The sequence below is a fragment of the Struthio camelus genome, chromosome Z (assembly GCF_040807025.1).
Source record: "Struthio camelus isolate bStrCam1 chromosome Z, bStrCam1.hap1, whole genome shotgun sequence".
NCBI lineage: Eukaryota > Metazoa > Chordata > Aves > Struthioniformes > Struthionidae > Struthio > Struthio camelus.
Genome location: NC_090982.1, coordinates 79866057 through 79888771, shown reverse-complemented (window position 1 = coordinate 79888771; position 22715 = coordinate 79866057). Strand labels below are relative to the sequence as shown.

The following is a 22715-nucleotide window of genomic DNA, read 5'->3' as shown; positions in this document are numbered from 1 at the left end:
ATGGTGGTAGTAGAGTCCTAGCCCAAAAACAGCCGTGGTGGCGAAAGTTCCTTCGGTTCTTTTCTTTTCTTAAGGAAGTGGCATGTACTTAGTAGCTGTCTCGTGCCGCTGATGCCCACAATGCAGAGAAGAAAATGTGCGCAGGACAGAAAGGGTTGGGAAGATGGAAAAATGCAGAAGAGCAAAGCAAGAACAAAGGAAGGAGCCTTGGAAAGTGACAGATACTGTATAAATTATTTAATTTTTAAATTATTTAAAATAAGATCAAAGCCATAAATCAAGTTTGCATAAAAAATGGGGTGGGAGTGTTAGCCACAGTTTCCTGGCCAAATTCCAGCCATGGGACTGACTGCATTCCTGCAGCAGGGGACAGGCATAGATTTAGTGAGTAAGAACAGACAGATGGGGACAGGGCAGCATGGGCAACTGTAACATTTGCTCTCCAGCCTCAAGCAAGTCCTTCTCCTTCAGTAAATCCCGGCTTCCCTAGCACTGAAAGAGTGCAAATTGCTGCAGCTCCTGAACTGCAGACAGTAATTGCAATAATCTGGGTACATCTAGCACTGCATGGATCTCAGTAGTCATCAGAAGTGGTCACCTTGGGGTGTCAGGGCTGCAGCGACTCTACACTGTTGACCACAAAAGCCGAGCTCCCCCTTCTGCCTCCCTGCCCCAGCTCCTGTGGAGATGAAAGGATATTTCTTTTAAATGGTCTGAGATAGCACTGAAGGGAAGAATCACTTCTTCCAATATTTATTCAACTAGTGCTGTGAAAATATTTTGGAAAGATATTTTTAAAAAATCAGCCAGCCCTATGAATTCAGGGTAATTTTACTTTACACAGGCTATCTTATACATATAATTGTTGTTATATTTAAATGAGCAAAAAGAGACAGCATATTTGGTACCAGTTACTGTAACACCAGTTACTCAGATGAGTTTTTTCTGATTCCTTGCAGAATAGGAAGCTATTTTGAAGCCACAGTACTTTGTAGCAGTGCAAATACCGTATTTTTGATTGTCACCTCTCTGATTCAGAAAAAAATGAGAGCACACAGATTTTTTTTAGGTTTTGAGTTTTTTTCAAATTTTTCAGAAAATTGGAAATCCAAACCACTGTGTATCAGAAAGATACTAAGGCACGTGAACCCATGTGCTACACATTTATTAGGGTTTTTTAAATCTTAATTCAATTTAAATTATATTTTCAAAGTAGAAATTTCAATTTCCAAGAAGATATTTTTAAAAAGTCTAAAGGACCCTTCTGATTTTTTTCAGAATATCTTCTGTTTGTTTGAAGGCTTAAGTTTTTTGTTTGTTTTTATTTTGGAAAGGCCAGTTAGGTAAAACATACATGAATGTGTCAGTTCTATGATTTTACCAAATATTAGTCCTCTCACTGCCTGATTGATTATGTTACTTACCTCGTTCTGTCACAGGCGTATCATGAGGATTAATTAGTAAAGTGTTTGTAGAGAACATTAGAGGTGGGAAGCGTAGGATGCAGTTATTACTTTTATCATTATTACTGAATGAACATGAAAAATCAAACAAAACGTCAGGCTGTTCAGAGACAGTGACAGAAAATAACACTGGAAAAAATGCGAAGGTCAACAGATCATTCAGAGTAAGCTTCCACCAAGGGCAATGATCGTGCTATTTCAAGAGAGCCCATCAAAAATAATCCTTCCCTCTTCTTCCCCTTCTTTGGTTTCACATGTATTTCTTTGGGATGCTGGAGAAGATTGACTGCAGCATCCTTGTCCTATTTCTAGCAAGAGTTCTTGGCCTTGAATAAGTCACTTCATTGCTCCATACATCTAGAAATGGGGTAGTATTTCCATTTGCTGCATGCAGTTGCATGGCACTGGTACCCAGCAGCTCCCTGATGCCAGAGGCAGCTACCCCCTTGCTCACCCCATCTCTGGCCATGTGTCCTCAAACCCTCATTGTTCTGGCAGCAGTCATGCAGGGAGCCAATTTGGGGAGGAAAACTGGAAGTCAGCGATACGTTTCTGCACTGCATGGGTAACGCTTTGCCGGTTCCAGAGCTAGGTCTCGGCGGTATCAGGCACGCATCGTTCCTAGTACAAAAGTGGTGGCAAGGTGCTGGGAGGGATCTGCAGTCATTAGCCTCGTTAAACTCTTGCTTTGGGGTAGCTGTGCTGCAAGACTGCATCCTTCCCAGCTTTTGTCTCCTATACATCTTAATCTCCCATGCTGCGATAAGACAAATAACCTCATGGAGGTGCCTCTCTATCCATTAATGACAGATGGGACCTACAGACCGGCTGAAATTTAGCCACTTCAATTTGAGGCAGCAGAAGGTGGATGAGATGAATCCTGCACCCTTCTCTGTTGACCAGCCACCACCCACCACCCTTTCCCATGCTTTGGATCACCTTCTTAGTGGAAGATGATCCAGCTGCCCATCAGTTTCTAAGCCCTGGGATGGGGATTGCAGGTTCATAGCCCTAGAGGTGCTGTGCATGGGCACTGCCCGACTTGGTAGCATCTCCTGGTCTCTGCAGATGGTACATACTTGAGCAATAATAATGGCCAGGTTGGAGGAAGGAAGGAATTAATCTGTAAGACTGAGTGTGAAAAAAGTCTAAATGATGAGGCAAAGATCATGCCAAGGAAGTAACAGAAGCAAAAGGAAATACATCCTTTTAGCTGAGGAAGGGAAAAGCTCCTCTCCATCCCCTTGGAACAGTGTGAGATAATAAGGCTGCTGCCTTTCTGATTAGTGCTCTGTGGCCCCAGCCCAGGCAGGGAAAATCTGCATTTCAAATGGCATATTTTAAAGTACACAATACCCAGGGGTCCTGCTGCTATTGATTTGCCTCTGGTGGGGTCACTGCCTCACTTTCTACAGCTTTATTAACTAGTATCATACACTGGGCCTCTTTCAAAATGAAAGGAGAGTGGAGGGGGTCTTCAAGGGGAGCTTGGGAAGGAGTAGGGTGACTTTTATTTGAGCTCGCTTGGGAATGCCCCAGAGGCTTTATAAGGGAGATCGGTGACCCTTCTTGTCCTTTCGTAAATCTTCCCAGGGCCATGCTGGGGGAAAAGAGGTAGGTCTATTGTGTTAGCTTCTTTCAAGGTGACCAAGTTCCTCTTCTCCCACCCCCACAATGTGGTTGTACTCAGCCGTGCTGTGACCTTCAGTCACTGGGCTGAGAAGGCCCTTCCTCCCCTTCCCCCTTAACCCTTACCTCTGGGCACTGTGCAGACCATTGGCGCATTTACCCCTCAAACCAGAGAGAGAAAGGCTGCTGTGTCCAAGGCAGGAATGAGAAATGGAACAGCAGAAGGGTTACAGGAGTGTTGACAAGGGCTACCGTCTCTGGATGCACTTGGGGTCCCCGCTGTAGCCAAGAAAGCAGAACCCGTTAGCCATGGTACACAGCCGTATTCACATATGGGATGCTACACTTCTTCCAGCTCCAGAGCAGGCACAGATTTACCCCTCGAGGCGGCTCCGAGGGCTGTAGCACAGTGCATGTCCGCTAGGTCATGAAGTGCAGGGCCCAGAATTGCTATTTCTCCATGGCAGGAGGATTTACAGCCCTCCAGAGCAGCGCAGGTATCCTCAGAGTGGTGAGCATGACAGAAACGAGGGGGCCGCTCCCTGCAGGATGCCTCCTGTAGCAGAAGCAAGTGAACCTAGCTTCCCAAATCATAGGTTAGGGGCTTAATTACTACCTTGGTTTTACTACCTTAGCTTTTTTAACCCTAAGTTAAATTCAACCCCTTTGCTCCTCAGACTCCTAATTCAGTCTCTATGGGATTATGGCTATTTTTGAACAAATGTTTCCCTGAAGCCCACTAGGCTTTAGATGCAGTAATCGGCAGGTTAGGAGTAGTCTTGTTCTTTTTATGAGACCGAAAATACCTTCTTCTTTCTCCCAGAAGATGTATGACGAAAATGCATGAATGACATTATGCTGCAAGAAATGGCCTGTATGTAGCCAAGGCATATTCTCCAAACAGGGTTCTTCCAGTGAAAACTTGTAAGCTGTCTGAATATGCAAGAAGCCACACATTCAGGTTACTTAGCAAACCAGGAGGAGCACCTTCCACTTTGGAGTTAACTCTGAACAGCTTAGAGACATTCACAGGCAGGAAAAGAAGTTGCATAAGCCATAAATAATGTCACAAGTGATTACTTAGCTCTGTTGAGTGCAAAATGGAGATTGTCTTTGGAGAAGTACAATCATTTGTACTACTAGTGGCAACACATTATCTCAGTCAGGGTTATAGATAGAGCCCATCTTGGGCCTTTTTCTCTTGCAGCACAGGTGAAATGCAAGCCAAAAAAGGATTAATACTTTTCTTTCGAATGGTTGGGAACCAAAGTCCAAAAATATCTGCCCAAGGTTAAGCAAGGTGTGGGAATAATTTCATTTGACTCTGTATCTGCAGCTGAAGTGATCACCTTAGGCTCCGCATACAGTCAATAGCTGCCCAAAGACAACTTGGTACAGGGCAGGAAACATGAATCTTGGTCTAGACTCCACTGCCTGTTATCACATCAACAATAATAGGGGACCAGTGTGATCAGCTCAGACAAAATCCTGTTTGTATTTAGTTCACTGAATGTGAAAGCCAATATCATAATCCATTGTCTGACCTAGAAGCTGTAAGGAAAGTCTCTGATACAAGGAGTAGGCTGTAGCTCTCTCTGCTGGGAGAGCTGACCACAACACACACGTAAGCAGCTGTACATCGCTCTGTGTTTTGGGGGTGGGCTTGTACATGCAGCTCTGGTCAACTTTGGAGCAACACAGAGAAAAGTCATCAAAAGCGAGACCAGGATCAGCAGTACTAAACAGATCCTAATAGGTACTGGATCTCAGCTAGCATTTGCACAATTAGCCACGGAGCCAGTTATATCCTTAGCTGTTCCGAAGTGAAATATCCAGCACAGGAAATGAGATATGGGTCAGGAAACACAGAGCACTGGAGTCAGTCCTGTGTTAAAGATGGCCAAATTCCCTCTCCCTCATTCACTTCACTGGCATACTTAATAAAATCAACTGCTCAGTGCCTCATCTGGAGAGTAAACGCCAGTGATGCCTCGAAACAAATGTACTCCTTAAAGGGGAATCAGCATTGTGCTATAATAGCAAAGATTGTCTAATCACTCCATCAGTAGTTACAAAGAACAGGATATCACTAATTACACGTAAAAGTGTCTTATGTAGGGTATAATAAAAAAGGGCGACTAACAATCAAGGGGTAAGCCACCACCTTGCCACCGATCTGCATTAGGTTACAGAAAATAGCACTACTCAACTCGTGTGCAGCACTTTTCATCTGCAGATCTGAAGGCACCTGTATGTGAGGAGGCAGGTATCCTCTGCCCTATTTTGTTCCTGGGGAAACCAAGGCAGGTTTATACAAGTTGCCCAAGGTTTTATAGCAGGTCAGTGGCAGAGCACACTTTACTTTTTTCTGTTCATAGGTGTTAATGAGGAAATTGTCAGCTGTTGAATGAGAGTAGTGATTTCAGGGATTTTTTTTTTTTAGTGTATCTGTTTATGTGTTTATGAATGGCTAATTTGGCTAATATTTCAATACTAAACTGACCAGTAGGGAAGAAACTATTCCTCATCAGGACTCTAGAGCCTGCTTAATGGTGAGCAGTATGTCCCATGTGCTTAAACAGCAGCATCAGATGCTGATTTGCTGATGGGAGAGACAGTGAAATCACAGAGAGCAGCAAAATAAAGACACTTACTATTCTGGAGAGAGCAAAGCCATGAGTCACGTTTAAAATCACTGTAAGAAATCATTGTTTCCTTCTCTGCCATTACCTTTAAGTCACGATTCACCAGGGGCTGGGGGAAGAACAGAGTGAGTTTCTTTTTGCTCTTCCTGTTTCGTACATGCTTTTTCTAAGCCTCCACCACTGGTCACTGTTGGTGGTCAGGTATGGACCTGCAGGACCTCTGATGCACCTTATCTAGCTCTTTGCACACATCCAGGGAAGGGAGACAAGAACTAGCCTAATCCAAGTTATCCTTCACACCAGGAACATTTAACAAGCTCATTGCAGCCATACTGTACACATCAAGTGCACTGTTTTTGTGCTAGGCTCAGAGTGCAAAATAATGATGGCAAAGTCTGATTTTAATGTAAGAAGCATTTCCAGTATACAAAACAATTTACCACCTTTCTGCTCCAAAAATCCTTACCCCAAAATGCCTGAAAATAGGACCCTGATTCCCTGACTCTGCCCTTTGCAGGTGCCCTAAGAAAGGCAGCACTTTAATGACTTTCTGGAAAAAAATCAAGATTAAGAAAATCATCCCAGGTCAAAACTAAGGGATTTTTCCCACCACACAGTATTAATCCTGTTGAACGGAGGCGCTCTCTTCTCTTATTTAGCTCTCGGGGAGTTCCTCTGCCTGGTTGTGCCGGAGACAGGTGCTATGGCTGGGTTAGGTTGGACTCTGGGAGGTTTGGTCCTGGTTTTGCTGAAGGCTCATGAGAGGCCTCCCAGCAGCATAGAAAAATCTGATATTATTTGCCACCTACAGATGAGAATAAATCAGGGCCTTGGCCCTGCTCTCATGGCAAGAAAGAAAGCTGAAGCTGGGGCACCGCAGATGTGGTCGAGTGACATCTAAAAAGGGGTGGACAGCCCATGGTCCATGTCCCGGTTCCCTGGGCTGCCTTGCCGGTGACTGCGTGATATTTTTTCCCTGCTCTCTTTGTTCCAGCTGATGCAGCAGCAAGCCGCAATCATGGCGTCAGTGGCGCAAGGTGGCTATCTGAACCCTATGGCAGCCTTTGCCGCAGCCCAGATGCAGCAGATGGCAGCTCTGAACATGAATGGCCTGGCGGCCGCTCCCATGACACCAACCTCAGGTAAGGTCCTGTGCCGGTGCCCAGGGGCAGGTGACTTGGTGTGTGCCTGACCAGGAGCCGGAGGGATGGCAGCCTTCAGGGTGCCAAGCCCAGGGGGCTGCCAGCTCTCCGGCCACGTGAGCGGGTTGAGTCCAGCATTTCCACTGGTGAGATGAATTGGGACATGGCTGGCTCCGTATTTGTGCCCAGTTTTGTCCCCATCACGCCCAAGCTCTGATCTCCACTGCTTGCAGGCTTCTTGCCTCCAAGGAGCTCCAGCTCTCAGCCCAAATACATAACAGGATCTACATTTGCCTGCTTGTGGTGGCTTTTGGCCTGTAGCTGCAGAGCACCAGGCACACAAGCCCTGTGGTCCTGGTTTTGCTCAGGGCCTATTGAAGGCCTGCCAGCAGCATAAGAAAAAGTAACTTACAAAAGAGCAAGGAAGGATTCATTAAGGCCTCAGACCTAGATCATAGACAAATCCAGATTTCCCCCTTGGATCTGAGGATCCTTTCTTTGGTGTCTCAGTCTGAGCTGTGTTGAAGGGCCAAGCCATGGTGTTTAGTTCCAGATCTGAAATGTCCATGCAAGCATCTCTCAAGCAGAGCATGGGCAGGAAGTCTTTCTCACAGTCAGGTAAAGAGGCTTAAACAATGGAAATCAGCTGAAATACCCCTGCTAGTACAGAAAGCTATCAAGAATATGAGCACATGAGCTAGGCTAGAAAACCTCCCTCTTCTCCTCTTTCTCCTCATCTCCTGGGTGCCAGAAGACAATAGACAAATTTTAAAAAATTCCAGCAGCAGTTCTGAACTGCAGCAGGAACTGAGATGAAAGAGCAGTGTAGCAAAGGCGGGAAAAGCTGACCACATCCCACATGAGACCTGGCAGAAAGAACACGTTGGTTGCCAGCTTCTCTCTCGATGGGTGTCTGTTGAAATCTCACCTTTGCTGGCGATGGCCATCAGAAGCAAGGAGCAGAGCAGGCCACTTCCTTTTGTCCAGATGCCTCAGGATGCCTCAGGATGCCTCCAAGCTGAAAAATATTAATTGTCCTGTCTCTGTGCCTCGGTTTGCAAGGCTGAGGAGTGGAGATTAGCAGGGATGCGAAAGGTGTCGTCATGAGTCTGGCATTATTTTTAAAAAGGTCATTGGTGTCCCTGAGGGACAGGTATTAACAGAAGTGCAAAGTGTGACAGAGGAGAGGGACAGCAAGGGAGGGAGCTCTGAAGCAGTCAGAGTCTGTAAGCAGAGACTTGAGAAATGATGAAGCCAACATGAGAGGACGACAAGGAGACATGAGGCAAGAGGACAGAGATGGACGTCACGGAGGAATCCCATTGCAGTCCATGTTCCCCCAGGGCATGGCGTAGCCATGAGGGACAGTTTGGGAGCACTTCTCGGGCTGTGGGAGCTGAGTCAGCTGGGAAGAGGCCAGAAGAGTGGGGACAAGGGCAAAGAAAGGCTTATAGTACCATACCAGGGCAGGGGCCAGTCAGAGAGGTCTCTGAAGAAGGTGGGATTAAACCTTGGCAGTGCACAGCAAAAAGGGTGAGGGTTAGTGGGGAAGGAGCATTCCTCCCTATGATCTGGGGGAGGAGACTCCAGCTCAGGATGCCGAGAGGACTCGGACTTCACTGCCCCACCACCACCCAGCTCTAGACTGAGACTTTTTTTCCCAGCAAGTGAGTAGCCAGTGGTCCAGTTTTGTTTTTTGCCCTGCTGACCCGCTGTGTTTTGGACTGTTGTGGCTGCTTATCATGTAGGCTGCACAGCAGCAGTGGGATGGTGGACAAACGGAGACAGAGAGCAAAGCAAGTAGATTGCAGCACTCAGGCTTTTTTGCACAAGGTCATCTCCTCAGACTGCTGATCCTTGCAGGAAGTCTGACTGAGTTCGTCAAAGCTCATCCCAAGGCGCTTCCCCAGCATACTGGAGCAGCCCGTGGGCTGCTCTAATTTTGTTTGGTGACCAAACTGCTCTGAACTTTTGATATGGCAAGCAAGGGCTTCTGGAGCTCAATGGAGTCAGAGCCGTGACCTTTTCTCCTCTTTCTTATCCCTTACACTATTTCCCCTTAGCTCAGAGCATTATCCAAATGGCATGACTCGTCCCCCAGTGACCTATGTTGGTTTATAGATGCACAAGGGGTCAGTGCTAGTGCTTCACAGCCAGCCTAGCCAAAGACAAACAGAATAAGGTTTGTGGTGAGATGCAATATCTTTAACTAATGAGATAAACTGTGCATTTGGGAGACATAAGCCTTTCCCCTGGAGTGAAATAGAAGGACAGGACGTATTTAGGGAAGACTCCTGATGCTATCTGCAATGCAAATATTGGGTAAGAGGGGCTCTGGCTGCCAGAGCAGAGAGATGGATGATCCATGAAGGGTTACCAGGATCTGACTAGCTTGTGAGGGGTTACAGGAAGCCCATGCTAGGAGGTGGGTTATATGATTCAGGGAGCAGAGAATTAAGCTTGGGGTGGAAAACAGGGCTGGTTTTCCTGGGGCTTGAAATAGAAGGAAATCATTTGGACAAGGAATAAGTCAAGCAATCTGCAGGGCTGGGAGTAGTCATGCAGCACTCTGGAGGGACCTAACAGCAGGGATGTGTGTACCTATGGCAGGGCAGCAGTTAGGGGAAGCAGAACTAAACCACTGTGAGAATTTGCAGAGCATTTCTGAGGGACAGATTGGGACGTAAAGATCTCATGGGCAATGCCAGTTGTTCCTAGTGAGCAGCACCAGGATGGCACTATGGTCAGAGTGACATGGGATAGCAATGCTCTTGTGTCAACCTGAAGCATCAAGCTGGTCTGGGAAGGACTAGCTTGTCCAGGGGGTAAAGGGTAGGAGAAGTAAGCTATGCCTGAGCCAGCCAGGGGTGCAGCCAGCACTAGGCAGAGCAGGACCTGGGCCTGCTACAGAGGAGAGGGAAGAGAAGACAGAGGCAGCTTTACTGCTGAAGACCGTGGAGCCCATATTAGCCCTGGAGCAGGAAAGGGCCTGTTGACAGAGCACCAAGGAAAGATACTTTGTGCCTGAGAAACACTGGACGGCAGGGGGATAAGGCACCTCAGCAATGTAGACTTGGGACCGTACCTAAAACATCAAGGTCTGCTAACCTTTGTCGGCCACATAAGACCTCCCTGTTTACACAGAGCTTTGCATCTCTTTGCAACCTGTAACTGGGAACAATGTCGGTGCCCGTGGGATCTGATACCTATCTTTCCCTTTGCTTATATTAGAAAATGAGGGATAAAGGAAGAAAGGAAGGAAGAAAGGAAGGAGGGAAGGAGAGAGAGATCTTGTTCCCTACCAACTTATGGATAGCCAAGGAAAAGCACTTGACTCAAAAACCTTATACCATGCATTTCAAAATATATGTTTACACAATGTTAAATATATAAACAACAAGTTGATGGAGCTACTGCAAATCCAAATAGAAAAGTGGCTTAATTATATGTGCACCCTTTAAGCCCTCTGCTGGAAAGATTATCATATTTGCATTAGCTAGATTTGTTTTGTGTCGGTGGGAGCAGAGAGAACGTCAAACAAAGAATGCCTGGAATTCAAATGCTCTCAGGGCCTGAAAAGCTGGAATCCAGGCTGTGGTTTGTGATGGCCCCACCACAAAAGAGTACATCCTCTTTTGCATATAGATAAGTCTTGAGAATAAGTGAGTTCTGTGACATAGGTGTGTAAATATCAATACAACAGCCAAATGGTGTGCTTGCTATGCTATGCAGTAAATTAAAAATATCCCAGCTCTTCTTTTATGTAAAAGTTTTGCATCTCTTCTGAGGTGCCACACGCCCTTCAGGGTCTATGAAACTCTTATTGTCAGAGTATGGGCAAGGAAGGCTCATGGGCTTTACATGCTTTCCAGAGCACCCATGATTGGTCATTACTGAAAACAAAATGCTAGGTCTAGATCAATGCCCTGATCTATTTCATGGCAGCAGATTTTGCACTCTCCTTATGACATATTTTTCAATCATGGAGCCTACGCACTTTGGCATTGTTGCGTTTCAACACTGAATGGGTAGCTTCCTTCATGGCAAACCTCGGTAATGGGTTGTGGAAATGTCCATTCACAGTTATTCCTTGGGTGAAATGTGTAGACTTTGAAATGGCTCTGTGTGTTACTGCAACACTCACAAAGCTTGTGATAAGATGCATAGAAAATATGTTTCGCATATGTCTGAGCAGGCAAGACTACAACACTAGCAGCAATTACTGAGTAGCCAGGAGATATCTGAAGCCTTACATGAATTCTCCTGCTGGCTTTTGTTAGCATTCAGAAAGCCAAATGGAAAATGATCATTCTGTTTCATAGCAAGATTTCCAGTCATTGAAGTGTATCTTTGTTCTGACTTGGAATGAAAATGAAACATTTCAAAGTTCTCTGAAAAAAAGGCATTAGAAAAAGAACTTGAAGATTTGAAAAAAAAAAAAAGTTTTGATCTTTTCTAAGCAGAAGGCAAATTGTGCTAGAAAGAGGACACTGGTAACCCAGAAGTCCTTGAGACACCGAAGGCACTGGCCAAGCATAGTGTCTTTGTGCTGGTATCTTCACACTTCTTGGGTCCTCACCTTCCTTTAAGTCTACAAAGCAAGCTGTAGGAGCCAGAACTTGCTTCTTCTGCATTCCTAATCCAGCTGGTTTTCTGTGCTTCCCATCTCCAGGAGAGTGGGTTCCTCAAAACATGATCATGCATTCATACTGATGAGTTCCCAGGACCTGGGAACTTCAGGAGACTTGGATCCAGGCACAGCTTCCAGATTAGAACCAGGATTCATATCACTTAACTTTAATCCTCTGCAAATTAGATGTTTAGTTTAAGCTGGCCTTTTGGGTTGCCTGCATGCGAAGAGCAGCAGGCGGTCCCAGAGGGTAATTTAAGACCACGACAACTTTATGCTGTCTACTGGCATTTTGAAAGTTCCTCATCAAGTCTCACATTTAGCTCCCACAATTGACTGCAATTGCAAGGATATTAACTTGACAGCTCTGAAAGTTCAGTGCAAGTTTTACCTTTCTTCTATTATTGGTATAATCTGAGGGGAAAGTGAATCTGCCTAGTTTTATGGTGGCAACCCCATCATATGACCATATGTACTATACCGCTCTGTGTTAAATGGAGAGGGGATGCTAGTAATGAAAGTTCATTCAGGCTTCCTTCCTTCTCTTCTCCCTCCCTCCCTCCATGCTGTAAATTTGCATTTGATATAGCTAGAGCAAGATACCTCAAACTGGGAATGTAATCCACAACCTGCATGCACCACTGCCATTTGCTTTCCATGGCGGCATTGTGCCAGTTTTACTCCAGCTACAGATCTGACCTCTCCAGGGGCTTTCTTTATAAGAAGAAAATTAAAGAATTGCGATGAATATGCCTAAACTTCCTTACAAATGCACAAAACAGCAAGCACAAATCCCTTGCAGAAAAAATGACTTACTTTATCTATGCAAATAGAAGAGAGATCCAGAAAAGCAACTGAAATTTTAACTAGCCTTTGTGATTTGCAAGCAGATGGCATATGCTAAGAGCATTGCCTTTGGACTCTGGTTGCCACCACTGGCTCCCTACACCTCCACAGAGGAGATTTTTAAAGGCCAACACCATTTGAATAAGAAAAGGGGAAGCAGTAGCTTGTTTGTTCAGGGTATCAGAAATGAGCTGAAATACTGTCTGCTTCCTGGGCCACTCAAATAAGAACATATTAAGACAAAAAGTTCATGAATCTGTATTAGCTCTTTTAAAGCACCAGCACAGATTTAGACAGTTGTTAAAGCATGTTATTGGAGTAACCCATCATCGAACACTGCTATGGTGAAAATAGTTTCTGCAGTAGGTTTAAAAAAGGGCTTCTTGCACAAATGGCACTTTCAGTCAGTATTATACCGTGACACAGAAACATATTGCCAAAGATAAGACGGGGAAATTTTTAACTTCATACCTAAAGCTGGCAAGAGAGAAACATCATTTGATAATTATTGAAAATTTATTTTTGGTCTCCAAAATATTCTGCATATGTTGTTAGAAGAGCAGAACGTCCAATCATTATAAAAATACATAGGAGAAGATGATGAGATAGCAGAGGATTCGATTGTCCCCTCAGAATTTTAATAATTTTTACCAATGGGTAAGAGGATCCTGTCCAAAACATAAAGCTAAGGATTACTGAGAAACAGCATTATTGCAGTCCTCCCCCAACTTGGATGGGTCCGAGAAAGAGGGGAGGGATGTGATTCCTGGAAAGAAGCAAATCTAGCCCAAATTTTGCCTCTATCTCTACTGGGAGATCTCTTTTAAAACTCTACCGAGTCCAGGTTGGGCCAAACAGCAAAGCTAAAAAACCTATCACTGGCTGCTTTTAGGCTACAAATAGACCTCCCAGACTTGTTAAGATGCTGAAGAAGTTGCACATGAGACATATACATGAGAGAGTGCAGACAGACAGCCCACAGAGCTGACATCTCCAAAGAGAAACTGAGAGGAGCTGTTTTAGAAAGTTGGGATTGAGGGTTTGCTTTTGGTGCTAAATGATATCTAGGAAAGAAATGCCACCTTTATTTACCAGTTAAACAGGGCATACTCCAGGGACAGTGTTGGGGAGGAAGGGGTATATTTCTACTGTCTTCCATTGCTTGACATTAACTCTAGTCTAGAGACAATGATCACCGAACAAAAGCTTCACTCTGTTGAAGAAAGTTTTGCAAGCTTTTCTCATGTTCAGTGCTTTCCAACTGGAGTAGTAATGGCAAGCCTGGCCTATGAGGGTGCAAGCAGTCCCTTTCTCTGTAAGATAGTGTTGGGTATCCTGAGATTTCTTGAATTATCAGAAGGCTTCCACGTGGTGGTGACGGCTGTCAAGTCAGCAGCTTTCTTTATGTAGTTATCATCTCCAAAACTCAGCAGCTCTGGTTTTGTGTTCTCCTCACTTGCAGGTGGAAGCACGCCTCCTGGCATAACTGCACCAGCTGTGCCTAGCATCCCATCTCCAATTGGGGTGAATGGTTTCACTGGCCTCCCGCCACAGGCTAATGGGCAGCCCGCCGCAGAAGCTGTGTTTGCTAATGGCATCCACCCTTACCCAGGTAAGCCAGACCGCTGCTATGTCCACAGCCTTCTCCTTCGACCTGAGTTCTCTCTAGTATTGGTGCTACATCTTGGCTAAGGATTGGGATCCCATCTCACCTGACTGGAGGTGTCTAAAAGTTATACATTTAAATCTGGATGACAGGCATCTAGTAGGTAGGTCTTCTCCTACTGAAGAATTGAATGCTCCTCTGCTCTGTCCCAGAAAAAGTTCTCTGGTGAATACAGCCAGGACACCCAGCATCTTTTGCTATAGCTAAGACTTGAGCTGGGACCTGACTAGCCCATGCTGGCGAATCTCCCAGGCAAACTTCAAAGGGGGTTGGTCTTGGCTAGTCTTGAAGAAGCAGTGCTAGGCCTGTGCCACCCAGAGGGTTACCATTTGCATCTCTAAGTGTCCCCCCATTGGTAGCTCCCTCTGGGGTTCATTTGCAGCAGGAGGGATCTGGGAGGAGAATTCCAGAGGGGCTATGTGGCTGCTGACCCAAACTGCTCTGTGCTGCAGCCTGCACATGCAGGCAGTGGGCGTTGGTCCCTGAAACTCTGACTGCACCCAATCCCTCCACCTTACCGAGACTGAAGTTCCTTTCATATAGCCACAGAACAGGTTCAGCTTCACCCTTTTGGGGTGTACCACTGCACAGCTGCTCCTAGCATTCAAAGACTGTTACTAGTTCAAAAGATGCCAAAGGCATCACTCATAGACTCTAACTAGTTCAAAAGTAAGCCCTGGCAATCAGGAATCAATGAGGGACATTAAAGGATACATACCTACACCTATACCAATAAATACATGGACACTGAGACACTATAGTCACCAAGAGCTCGGGAATTCGCAAGGCCTTAATGTGCACCTAATTTTTTTCGGGGTCCTGGGGGTTTGAGGTATCCCTTTACACTTCCCTCCTCCAAGCTGTACTTCTGTTCGGAAGACATTCCTTACCATTGCTATACATATACTACTAATAATATAATAATACTAACAATAAAAAAGTAAATACACTTTACTAATTGATCCTAGCCACCAGCTGGCAAAGGAATATTTTACCCTGGGGCACTCACAGATTAATCTAGTCTGTTAGGAACTCAAACACTGAGTCAGATACTCCAGCCAAAAAACCTGAACAAAAACTAGCAAAAAATATTCTTTCGATGTCAGCCAGTCCTGAAGAACTCAGAAGATTCAACATCACTGGGGAATTTACAAGCTACAGGGGGAAAAAAACCACAGAAATACAAAAGTCTTACCTAGCTGCTGCTCAGACAATGTCACTAAAAGAGCTGTGAATGCAGCAAAGGAAAGCTCAGAAATAGCAAGAGTACTGATAGCAAAATAGCTGTTTGTCATTCTCTCTGTCCCCCCCTTGTAAACATTTAGTCATGAGTTCAACTTTAAGCAGAATTGAAATCAAGGGATTTACTGTTCTAAAAGTTAGGCATGTGTACACATTTGTAGCAGCTTAGAGCCCTAGTACGACACTTCAGTATATGGCATTTGATGGCGGTACAGAGCCTGTGGCGGATGAGGTCTTTGAAATAGCTGGGATCATGAGGGATGGGAGGATGGCTCCTGGCAGCCTATGGAGGCATCAGAAGATTGCAGGAAGCCTCAGTGTGTTCAGTGAACTCAGCCATAGTAGCAAGAAAGCACCCGTTCTTTAAGGTTATGTAAATTTATGCATCCGTTCATCTATCCATCTAAGTATCTACCTGTTTGGCAGTCTATCTGTTGATCCATCTATATCTATGTCTATCTTTTTCTCGGGTTTATCTATCTGGCTCATTTTTGTTAATCTTCCATGATACATTGCTGTAGGTATCAGAGAAAAGATGATCTTTCCAGATGAATCTTAATGACTTGAGCTTTTGTTACTATCTCCAAATTGCCCACAGTGTTAAGAAAGCATTTCATCCAAAATTATATAAAACTCAGTGGCCTGAACCTGTTTCTCTCTGAGTTTTTGAAAGACTTACTCAGCTAACAATTCACCGTTAAGTCCATGCACAAATACCAACAGCCTAACACACCTGGAAGGTGAAAGTCATCCTTGCTTCACTTCAGAAATTCTGGTGGTGAGGTCAAGTACAACATTTAATTCTCCAAGGGCCAAATCCTATTATAAAAGATTTGCAGGATCAGGCCTAGGAAAACTGTCTCCCTGACAAAGTTTTATATTTATCATACCTTTTCTTGGCAGCCCAAAGGGCAAAGTTTCCTTCCAAGCTCCAGCTTGCCAGCTCTGGACCGTCTGGGTGGATACCAGCCTGCAACAAGGCATCCTAATTACATGTCCTGGGATGGTCCAGATTTTAGTTTGGGGAACAGGCATGAGGAAAGAATTGAAACTCAACAAAGCTTAAAGAACGTCAAAACTTGAAGCATCCAAACATTTTTTTTTAGCCTAGAAGTAATTCAGAAACCTCTGCTCAAAGGCAGAGAGGCTCACTTCTGCAGATAAAAGCTCACATCCACATGGTTTGGTTTGTATAAAGTTTGGATTTATCTAGGCATGTCTTCAGCAGTTCATTGGTATATCCTGGTGTTCAGCTTCCCCATAATTTACTGGCATCTTAGGTTATAGCAGAGGTATAGAAGGAACAAACCGTGGTTTGGTAGGCCAAACCCTGACCTCTCATTTTACTTCTGCCTGTCCCCACTAGCAGTGAAATGCTGAAATCAAGCTCCTTTGTAGCAGGTTTGGTGTTAGACATGTCATGTGTTTGTTCCATCTTATTCTCATCCCTTCTCATGAACTTTTATGCACTCTCCAAAACTTTACTCCTTGCCACAGGCTTTATTGAGGCCTCGAGCTTAGCAGCACAGAAAAAAAGGCGGGGGGGGGGGGGGGGGGGTGGTGGGGGATTAGACATTTATAATGAGAACATCCACGGTGGCATTAAACTAGATAAAAATGTAGAAAGGACACAAACCTTCATGCTTTATGATATAAGCCAGCCACTAATTGCTTGGGGTTAGGAAGAAATTTTCGTCACTGGACAGCTTATTCCATCATTGTTCATTATGGTATTTCTCGCAGTTTCCTCTGTAGCATCTGTTATTGGCGCTGCCCTGTGGTTCTGTGTGTCTGCGTTTCTAAATGCATGTGTAGAAATGAAATATTAAAATTGAGCATGCAATTGCACTAACACTGTAGAGAAGAAAAGAACATACTGGTCCCCATCTCAAGTCAGCGTCTTCGAGACAACTTTTATTATTTATCTCTAGCACTAAAAGCAGACAAGACTGCGACAGTATTATGTACATAACCATAGTCTTGCTTTGGTTATGAAGCCATATATTGTTTAATGCCTGAATGTTGCTCTCAGATACTCTTTCATACTCCACAAAAAACTCAAATGTGGGTCCAGACCATTATATGCAGTAGCAGAATGTGTTTTGTTTCCTGAAAATAGCAAAACAGGACAACCGAAATCTGTAGAGACATGACATCCACATCATTCACACCCAGATAAATCCCATTAATTGTATAGTTTGTCTACGCGTCCACCTTTGTGTGTAGGTATAATATTTTTGATGTTACATCTAAACTCCGGAATGCCACAGTTTTGCAGTATAAAACAGGTTCTTATCACGTAGTGGTATTTGCCCTTTGTTTTCACTTACTTTTTTTCTGTCTTCTCCTTTGCTCCTTTTTAAGATTTCATTTGTCTGGAGGAGAGGCATACACAGGATCACTTCAGTCAGACTGCTAATGACCCGTGTCTTTGGGGCAAAGGCAAGAGTAGGTCAACCTCCTGTACTCATCAGGTCCCTGTTCACAGCTCCAGTCCCTGCAGGAGTTTAGTGTTTATGTGGCTCTGGCTGGGCTACAGATCCACGTGTACCCCTAGAAAACCGTTCCTTGCAGGCCTACTCTTTATATGCCATGCTCTCACCTCCTCCTGGCCTGGACAGCACATAGCACCTCGTGGTGCACTTCTTGGCAGGGACAGAAACACAAGGGAGCAAATATTTCCCCTCCCACTAGTCTGAGTCACTTTAGAGACTGGTCTTTTGATTTATTAAAGTCTGCCCTTTAGACTTCCAGCTTGTAGCACTACTGAACGTGACAATATGTCACAGCAAATAGTGGGGACAAGGAGCGTAATCTGTTGTGCCACGATCTTGTGAACCACTTTGCAGCAGCGCAAGAGCATTTGTCGTTTCCATGTGAGCAACAGTAGCAGGGATTGCGCTCTTCTGCAAAGCTTCCTAGCCACCAAGAAATCAGTGCCTCCCCTGGAACAGTTTAGGACATATAATAGCAGTGGCTACCTTCTGCACTGGCTTCTGTTGTTTTTCATGCCGTTAGCACTCTGCTCTCCGGTAATGGGTCCTGTCCTTACTGGACTCCATCAGGAGGGATTGGCCAAAGGGCTTGCTGCAAAAATAATGGTTCTCTTGGGAAGAGAAGGGGAAAGAAGTGATCAGAAAACTGGCAGGGCAAGGCGTGGCAAATCAAAATGAGAGACAGGAGTGGATATCATAGGATCAGGGGCTCCAAATGGGAAGGAGGGAAGGGAAAGATGGAGCAGAGCACACCTTCAGCATCCAGAAGCCAGGGAACGCTACTCTGTGGTCTTCTGCCAGTGATGCACCCTCGGAAGGAGTTAGAAATAGACCCCACAGTGTTCAGCAATCTCCAAAGAAGCTTCTTCCTCCTGGGCCAGAGGATGTCCAGCTTGACCAGATCCAAGGATGGACAAGGTGGTTTGGCAGCTTTATGGAGCCTCGAACGGGGAGTGCTTTCCAGGACGCGAATTTCTTCTATGCATTTAGCCTGAGCTTAGATTATTGAAATAAAAGAAGAATTTCATCAGTTGTCCATAATCCCTTTAAACGTATTGTCTCATTCACTGTTCTCAGGCACAGACACAATAGTATTGTTTCTGACTCCCCACCACTGCCAGGAATAGCTTTATTATTTCTCGCATGTATACACCTCAGAAGTCCCTCCACCCCTCTTTGGTTACAGAAAGGGTATATCTGGGCTAAACGACAGCAAGCTTCCACTTTGTACCCTACGCTGAGGTCCATTCCTCTCTGGGGAGGACTAGCTGTCAGTTTGAATGGGCAGCCGGGCCTTGATGCCCGCATATTTCCAAGCCACCACTGAGACTGGCAGCAAAGGTGTCCCCAGTGGGTGAATTCTTGTGCTGTAGAAACTCATGTCTTAGTAACTGAACCGAGACCATCAATTCATTTTCCCTGCATCAACAAAGAGCTATCAGGCAGGAACCAATTTCACCCATTGCCAGCAGAGACAGGATTCAAACTCCATCTGTAATTATTATCATTACCCAAGCTAATTTTGTAGGGGAGGAGTTGCTGGAATGCTAATACGACAGCCTTGTCTATTACCTTGTCAATTAGCTTGCGGTGCTGCGGATGGGCCTGCGGCTGTTCTGGACCGCTCGGTCACAGGATCAGTCCTGATCATGATAGATACTGTCAAGTGGCATAGGGATAGATATCAGCAAGTGGCGTTGGGCATCCTGAAAGATGTCAGATAAGAGGAGCTTAGAGAGCAGGTGAATCAGAAGAACAGAAAAAAAAAGTGACCTCCCTGCATCAGCAGAAGATCTAGGAGGAAAACCAAGCCCCACAGCATTCGATCCAGTTATACACAGTGCCTTAGAAATCTTCCAGGCTCAGCGGTCCCGAGGCTAACGTAATTGCTAAAGGAAAACTTTGGCTTCATTGTGTTTGTCCACCCTAAATCCCTGGGTGAGCACTTTCCCTTTCATATGGTATTATCAGCAATTGCAAAAATGCGACAGTGAGCACCTAAAACATCATTATGACTGGGAAGCATTTATTTGACCCATTTGTAACAATCTGCCATGTGCCATAAACCACGCTTTACTGGTGAAATAAATAAGTGAAGGAATGCACTCATTAAAAATATAATAACAAATTGCCATCTTCAATTGTAGTCTAAGCTACTTTAATGATGCCATGTACTTCCAACGATCATGCAGCACCCATAATGAATGAGGTTGTTTAAGGCAGTTGTGGGAGCCTTTCGAAAGCCAAAATATTTTCTCCTCTGATCTGCAAGAAGGTGTAAATACAAAGCAGGCATTGTGCTAATGTTTTCAGAGGCACCTAAGTGAGTTAAGACCTTGAGTTTTATTTTCAAAGGTGACTTAAGCTAAGCTCCCCGAAAATGCAGAGTTAAACACCTTAATAGCTGTTAAAACCTCACCCTGATTTATGTGTTTACAGGCTCAGGCAAAGGAAAGGAAGTGTGGTCCTGACTCTGCTGTTGAATTAGTATGTCACCTTGGCCAACCGCCTGCACCTCTCCACATTTCTTACTCTTCTGTGTCTTTCTCCCTCTGTCCAGTGGAAAGTCTTCATGGCCAGACATGTCTCCTATTGTGTGTTTGCGCAGCACCCATCTCAGCAGGGCCCTTATTAGGGGTGGGCTCAGAGGTAGAACTATTAAGAAAATTATAAAGATAACGATGACTCCAGGGATGAGCTATATGGATTTCATAGTAGGCCCATTTATGGTCCCAAACAATCAACAACAATACCTGGGGATGCTATGGAAGGGCTTCTCCAACCCACAGGAAGGAGCAGGAGATACAAATGTCCTGGACTTCATGGCTTCCTTAATGTGTACAGGAAGAGACAATAGGACAACATGCCTTTGACTGAGTGGTGTCCAGCCCCTGTATGGCAAAACGAGACTATAAAACACAGGATCAGTCATTTTCTGCCGGATCAGCACATTCTTTCTGTTATTGCAGTTATTGTTGTGTCTGAATACCTAATTAATTACAACAGTAAACGCTGCCTTCTTTAATCACAGCATCAGCTGTCCTAATCAATCTTAATAATATGGAATCTGTACTATGGTACCCATGAATTTTAATCTACATAAATTTCTTAAGACCTCTCGCAAGCTTGTTGAATGAAATGATATAATTATGGATATAGATTAGGGCTGTAGAGAGTGATTTAAATTGGATTTAAGGAGAAGGTGAATAGAGCCCTCCCACTCAGTTATTTATTTATTTATTTCAGTCCCGGCCTTCACACAGCTTTTATTTTTTTACTATCATTATTTTATTCCCCCACTCCAAACAACTAGTGCTGCCTCTCTTTGATCACTCTCCTCCCCTACCCACCCTCCCAGAGGTTACTGTGGCAAAGCTGCAATTCCTGGGAGAGGCGTAAAGTACCTAAGGGATTGTGAGAGGAACGAATAGATAGGGCAGAGCACAAAGCTGAGGATCCAGGTGATAGCACATAGTTGTAGACCCATGCAGGGAACAGAGCTGCAAAATAGAGTGAAATAAAACAGATGGAATAAAACACATCCTCTCTGTCAGGAAATGCATAGTCCTTAAGAAGCAGGGGGTGGAGGGGATGTCGTATCAGTGTAAAGGTCACTGATTCCTTCCACCGAAGTGAAATCACAAAGTGTCTTAGGAGTCCAAAATGTGCCAGAATCTGCTTTTGTTGCTTAGAGGAGCCAGGTCCCTCTAATTTTAGAGAGCGCTTTTCCTTGACTTGCTTTTACCCCCAAAGTGGGAGAGTGACACTGTACTGTAGACAGAGTCTCAATCCGTATCACACCAAGGAAAATGGAAAGCCCCCACGCTGATGCAGTGGGAGCCAGCTCAGACGCTATCATCCTTTTTCTTCACTGTGTCCACTGACTTCAGTGCAGTTCCTCCCGATTTACACCAATGAGCAGCACGGCAGACTCTAGCCCTTCTGTCCTACAACCATTTTCACCTGGGGACCTACATAACAGCTTACTTGCAGATACTGTAGCTGGATTACCAGCATTTCAGGAGGAATTCTTTATAGAACAGCTTACTTGCAGATACTGTAGCTGGATTACCAGCATTTCAGGAGGAATTCTTTATAGAACATCACTTAAACTGATTTTATTTATTTTTTAACAACGTGCTTCATTCTGTCACCTCCATCCTTTTATTCTTTGACAGAAGCTAAATGCTGGCCCTAACACTAGCTGAATGGCCCTTTAAAAAGTTGGACTTCAGGCTACAGATATATCAGTAGTAAGAAAGCTTCCTGGTGTTAATTTTAAAGCACTGGTATTTCGTGCTGACTTGGGAAATCATGCTTGGTTTTTGGCATCAGGCAGAGGATTCGGAAAGTGACATTAACAGATCTACTTTCTTTGAAGGACTTGGGAGTCATTTCTTGACTTCTGCCTAATGAATAAGTGCTGCCTTCGTTAAATTTATATTTATGGCCATATAGTAGGTCATTGGCTTGTTTTATGTCTCCAGGTTTATGGAAGGTTATCTGCCATGGTCACCTTGTGGCATCTTGGCCCGGATCATCTTGCAAAGAGACAATTGTATCTAAGCAGGACTTTTTCCCACGGAGATATGGAAATTATCAAATTAATATAGAGGCAATGTCCAGGGATAAGGCTCTTGCCCTGAGCTGCCAAATGAAGTTACTATTAGCATCTGTTTTCACAGTATACCTTTAGTTTGCCCTGGCAAGGCCAGATCCTGAGCTTCTGTAAAGCAGTAAAGCTAAACTGACTTCAGCAGGGCTGATGTGATTGATGCTTGTCTGCTGGTCTCTCAGGAGCCTCTGGACTTTTTTCACTTTACTAACTAATCCTCAATGTGTACATTATATCACTTTTAATCTCTTAAATGTCTGTATATTGGACATAAGATCTCCAAGAGTCTGACCACAAGGAAAGCTATTTCAAGTGGTATCTATGGGGACATTTACAGAGAGT

General features: G+C 44.6%; 1 protein-coding gene across 10 annotated transcripts in view; it reads left to right on the top strand.

The window, feature by feature from the left end:
* Positions 1 to 22715, top strand: part of LOC138060911 (CUGBP Elav-like family member 4) — a 721412-nt gene that overhangs the window by 636300 nt on the left and 62397 nt on the right. For all 10 annotated transcript variants that reach the window (XR_011137894.1, XM_068928238.1, XM_068928240.1 and 7 more), the window contains exons 7-8: positions 6732 to 6879; positions 13818 to 13967. Coding sequence is in view for 9 of the 10 variants with exons in the window: in XM_068928238.1 (XP_068784339.1) it covers positions 6732 to 6879; positions 13818 to 13967 (298 nt within the window). In the remaining variant the exon portion in view is untranslated. The remainder of the gene's footprint in view (positions 1 to 6731; positions 6880 to 13817; positions 13968 to 22715) is intronic.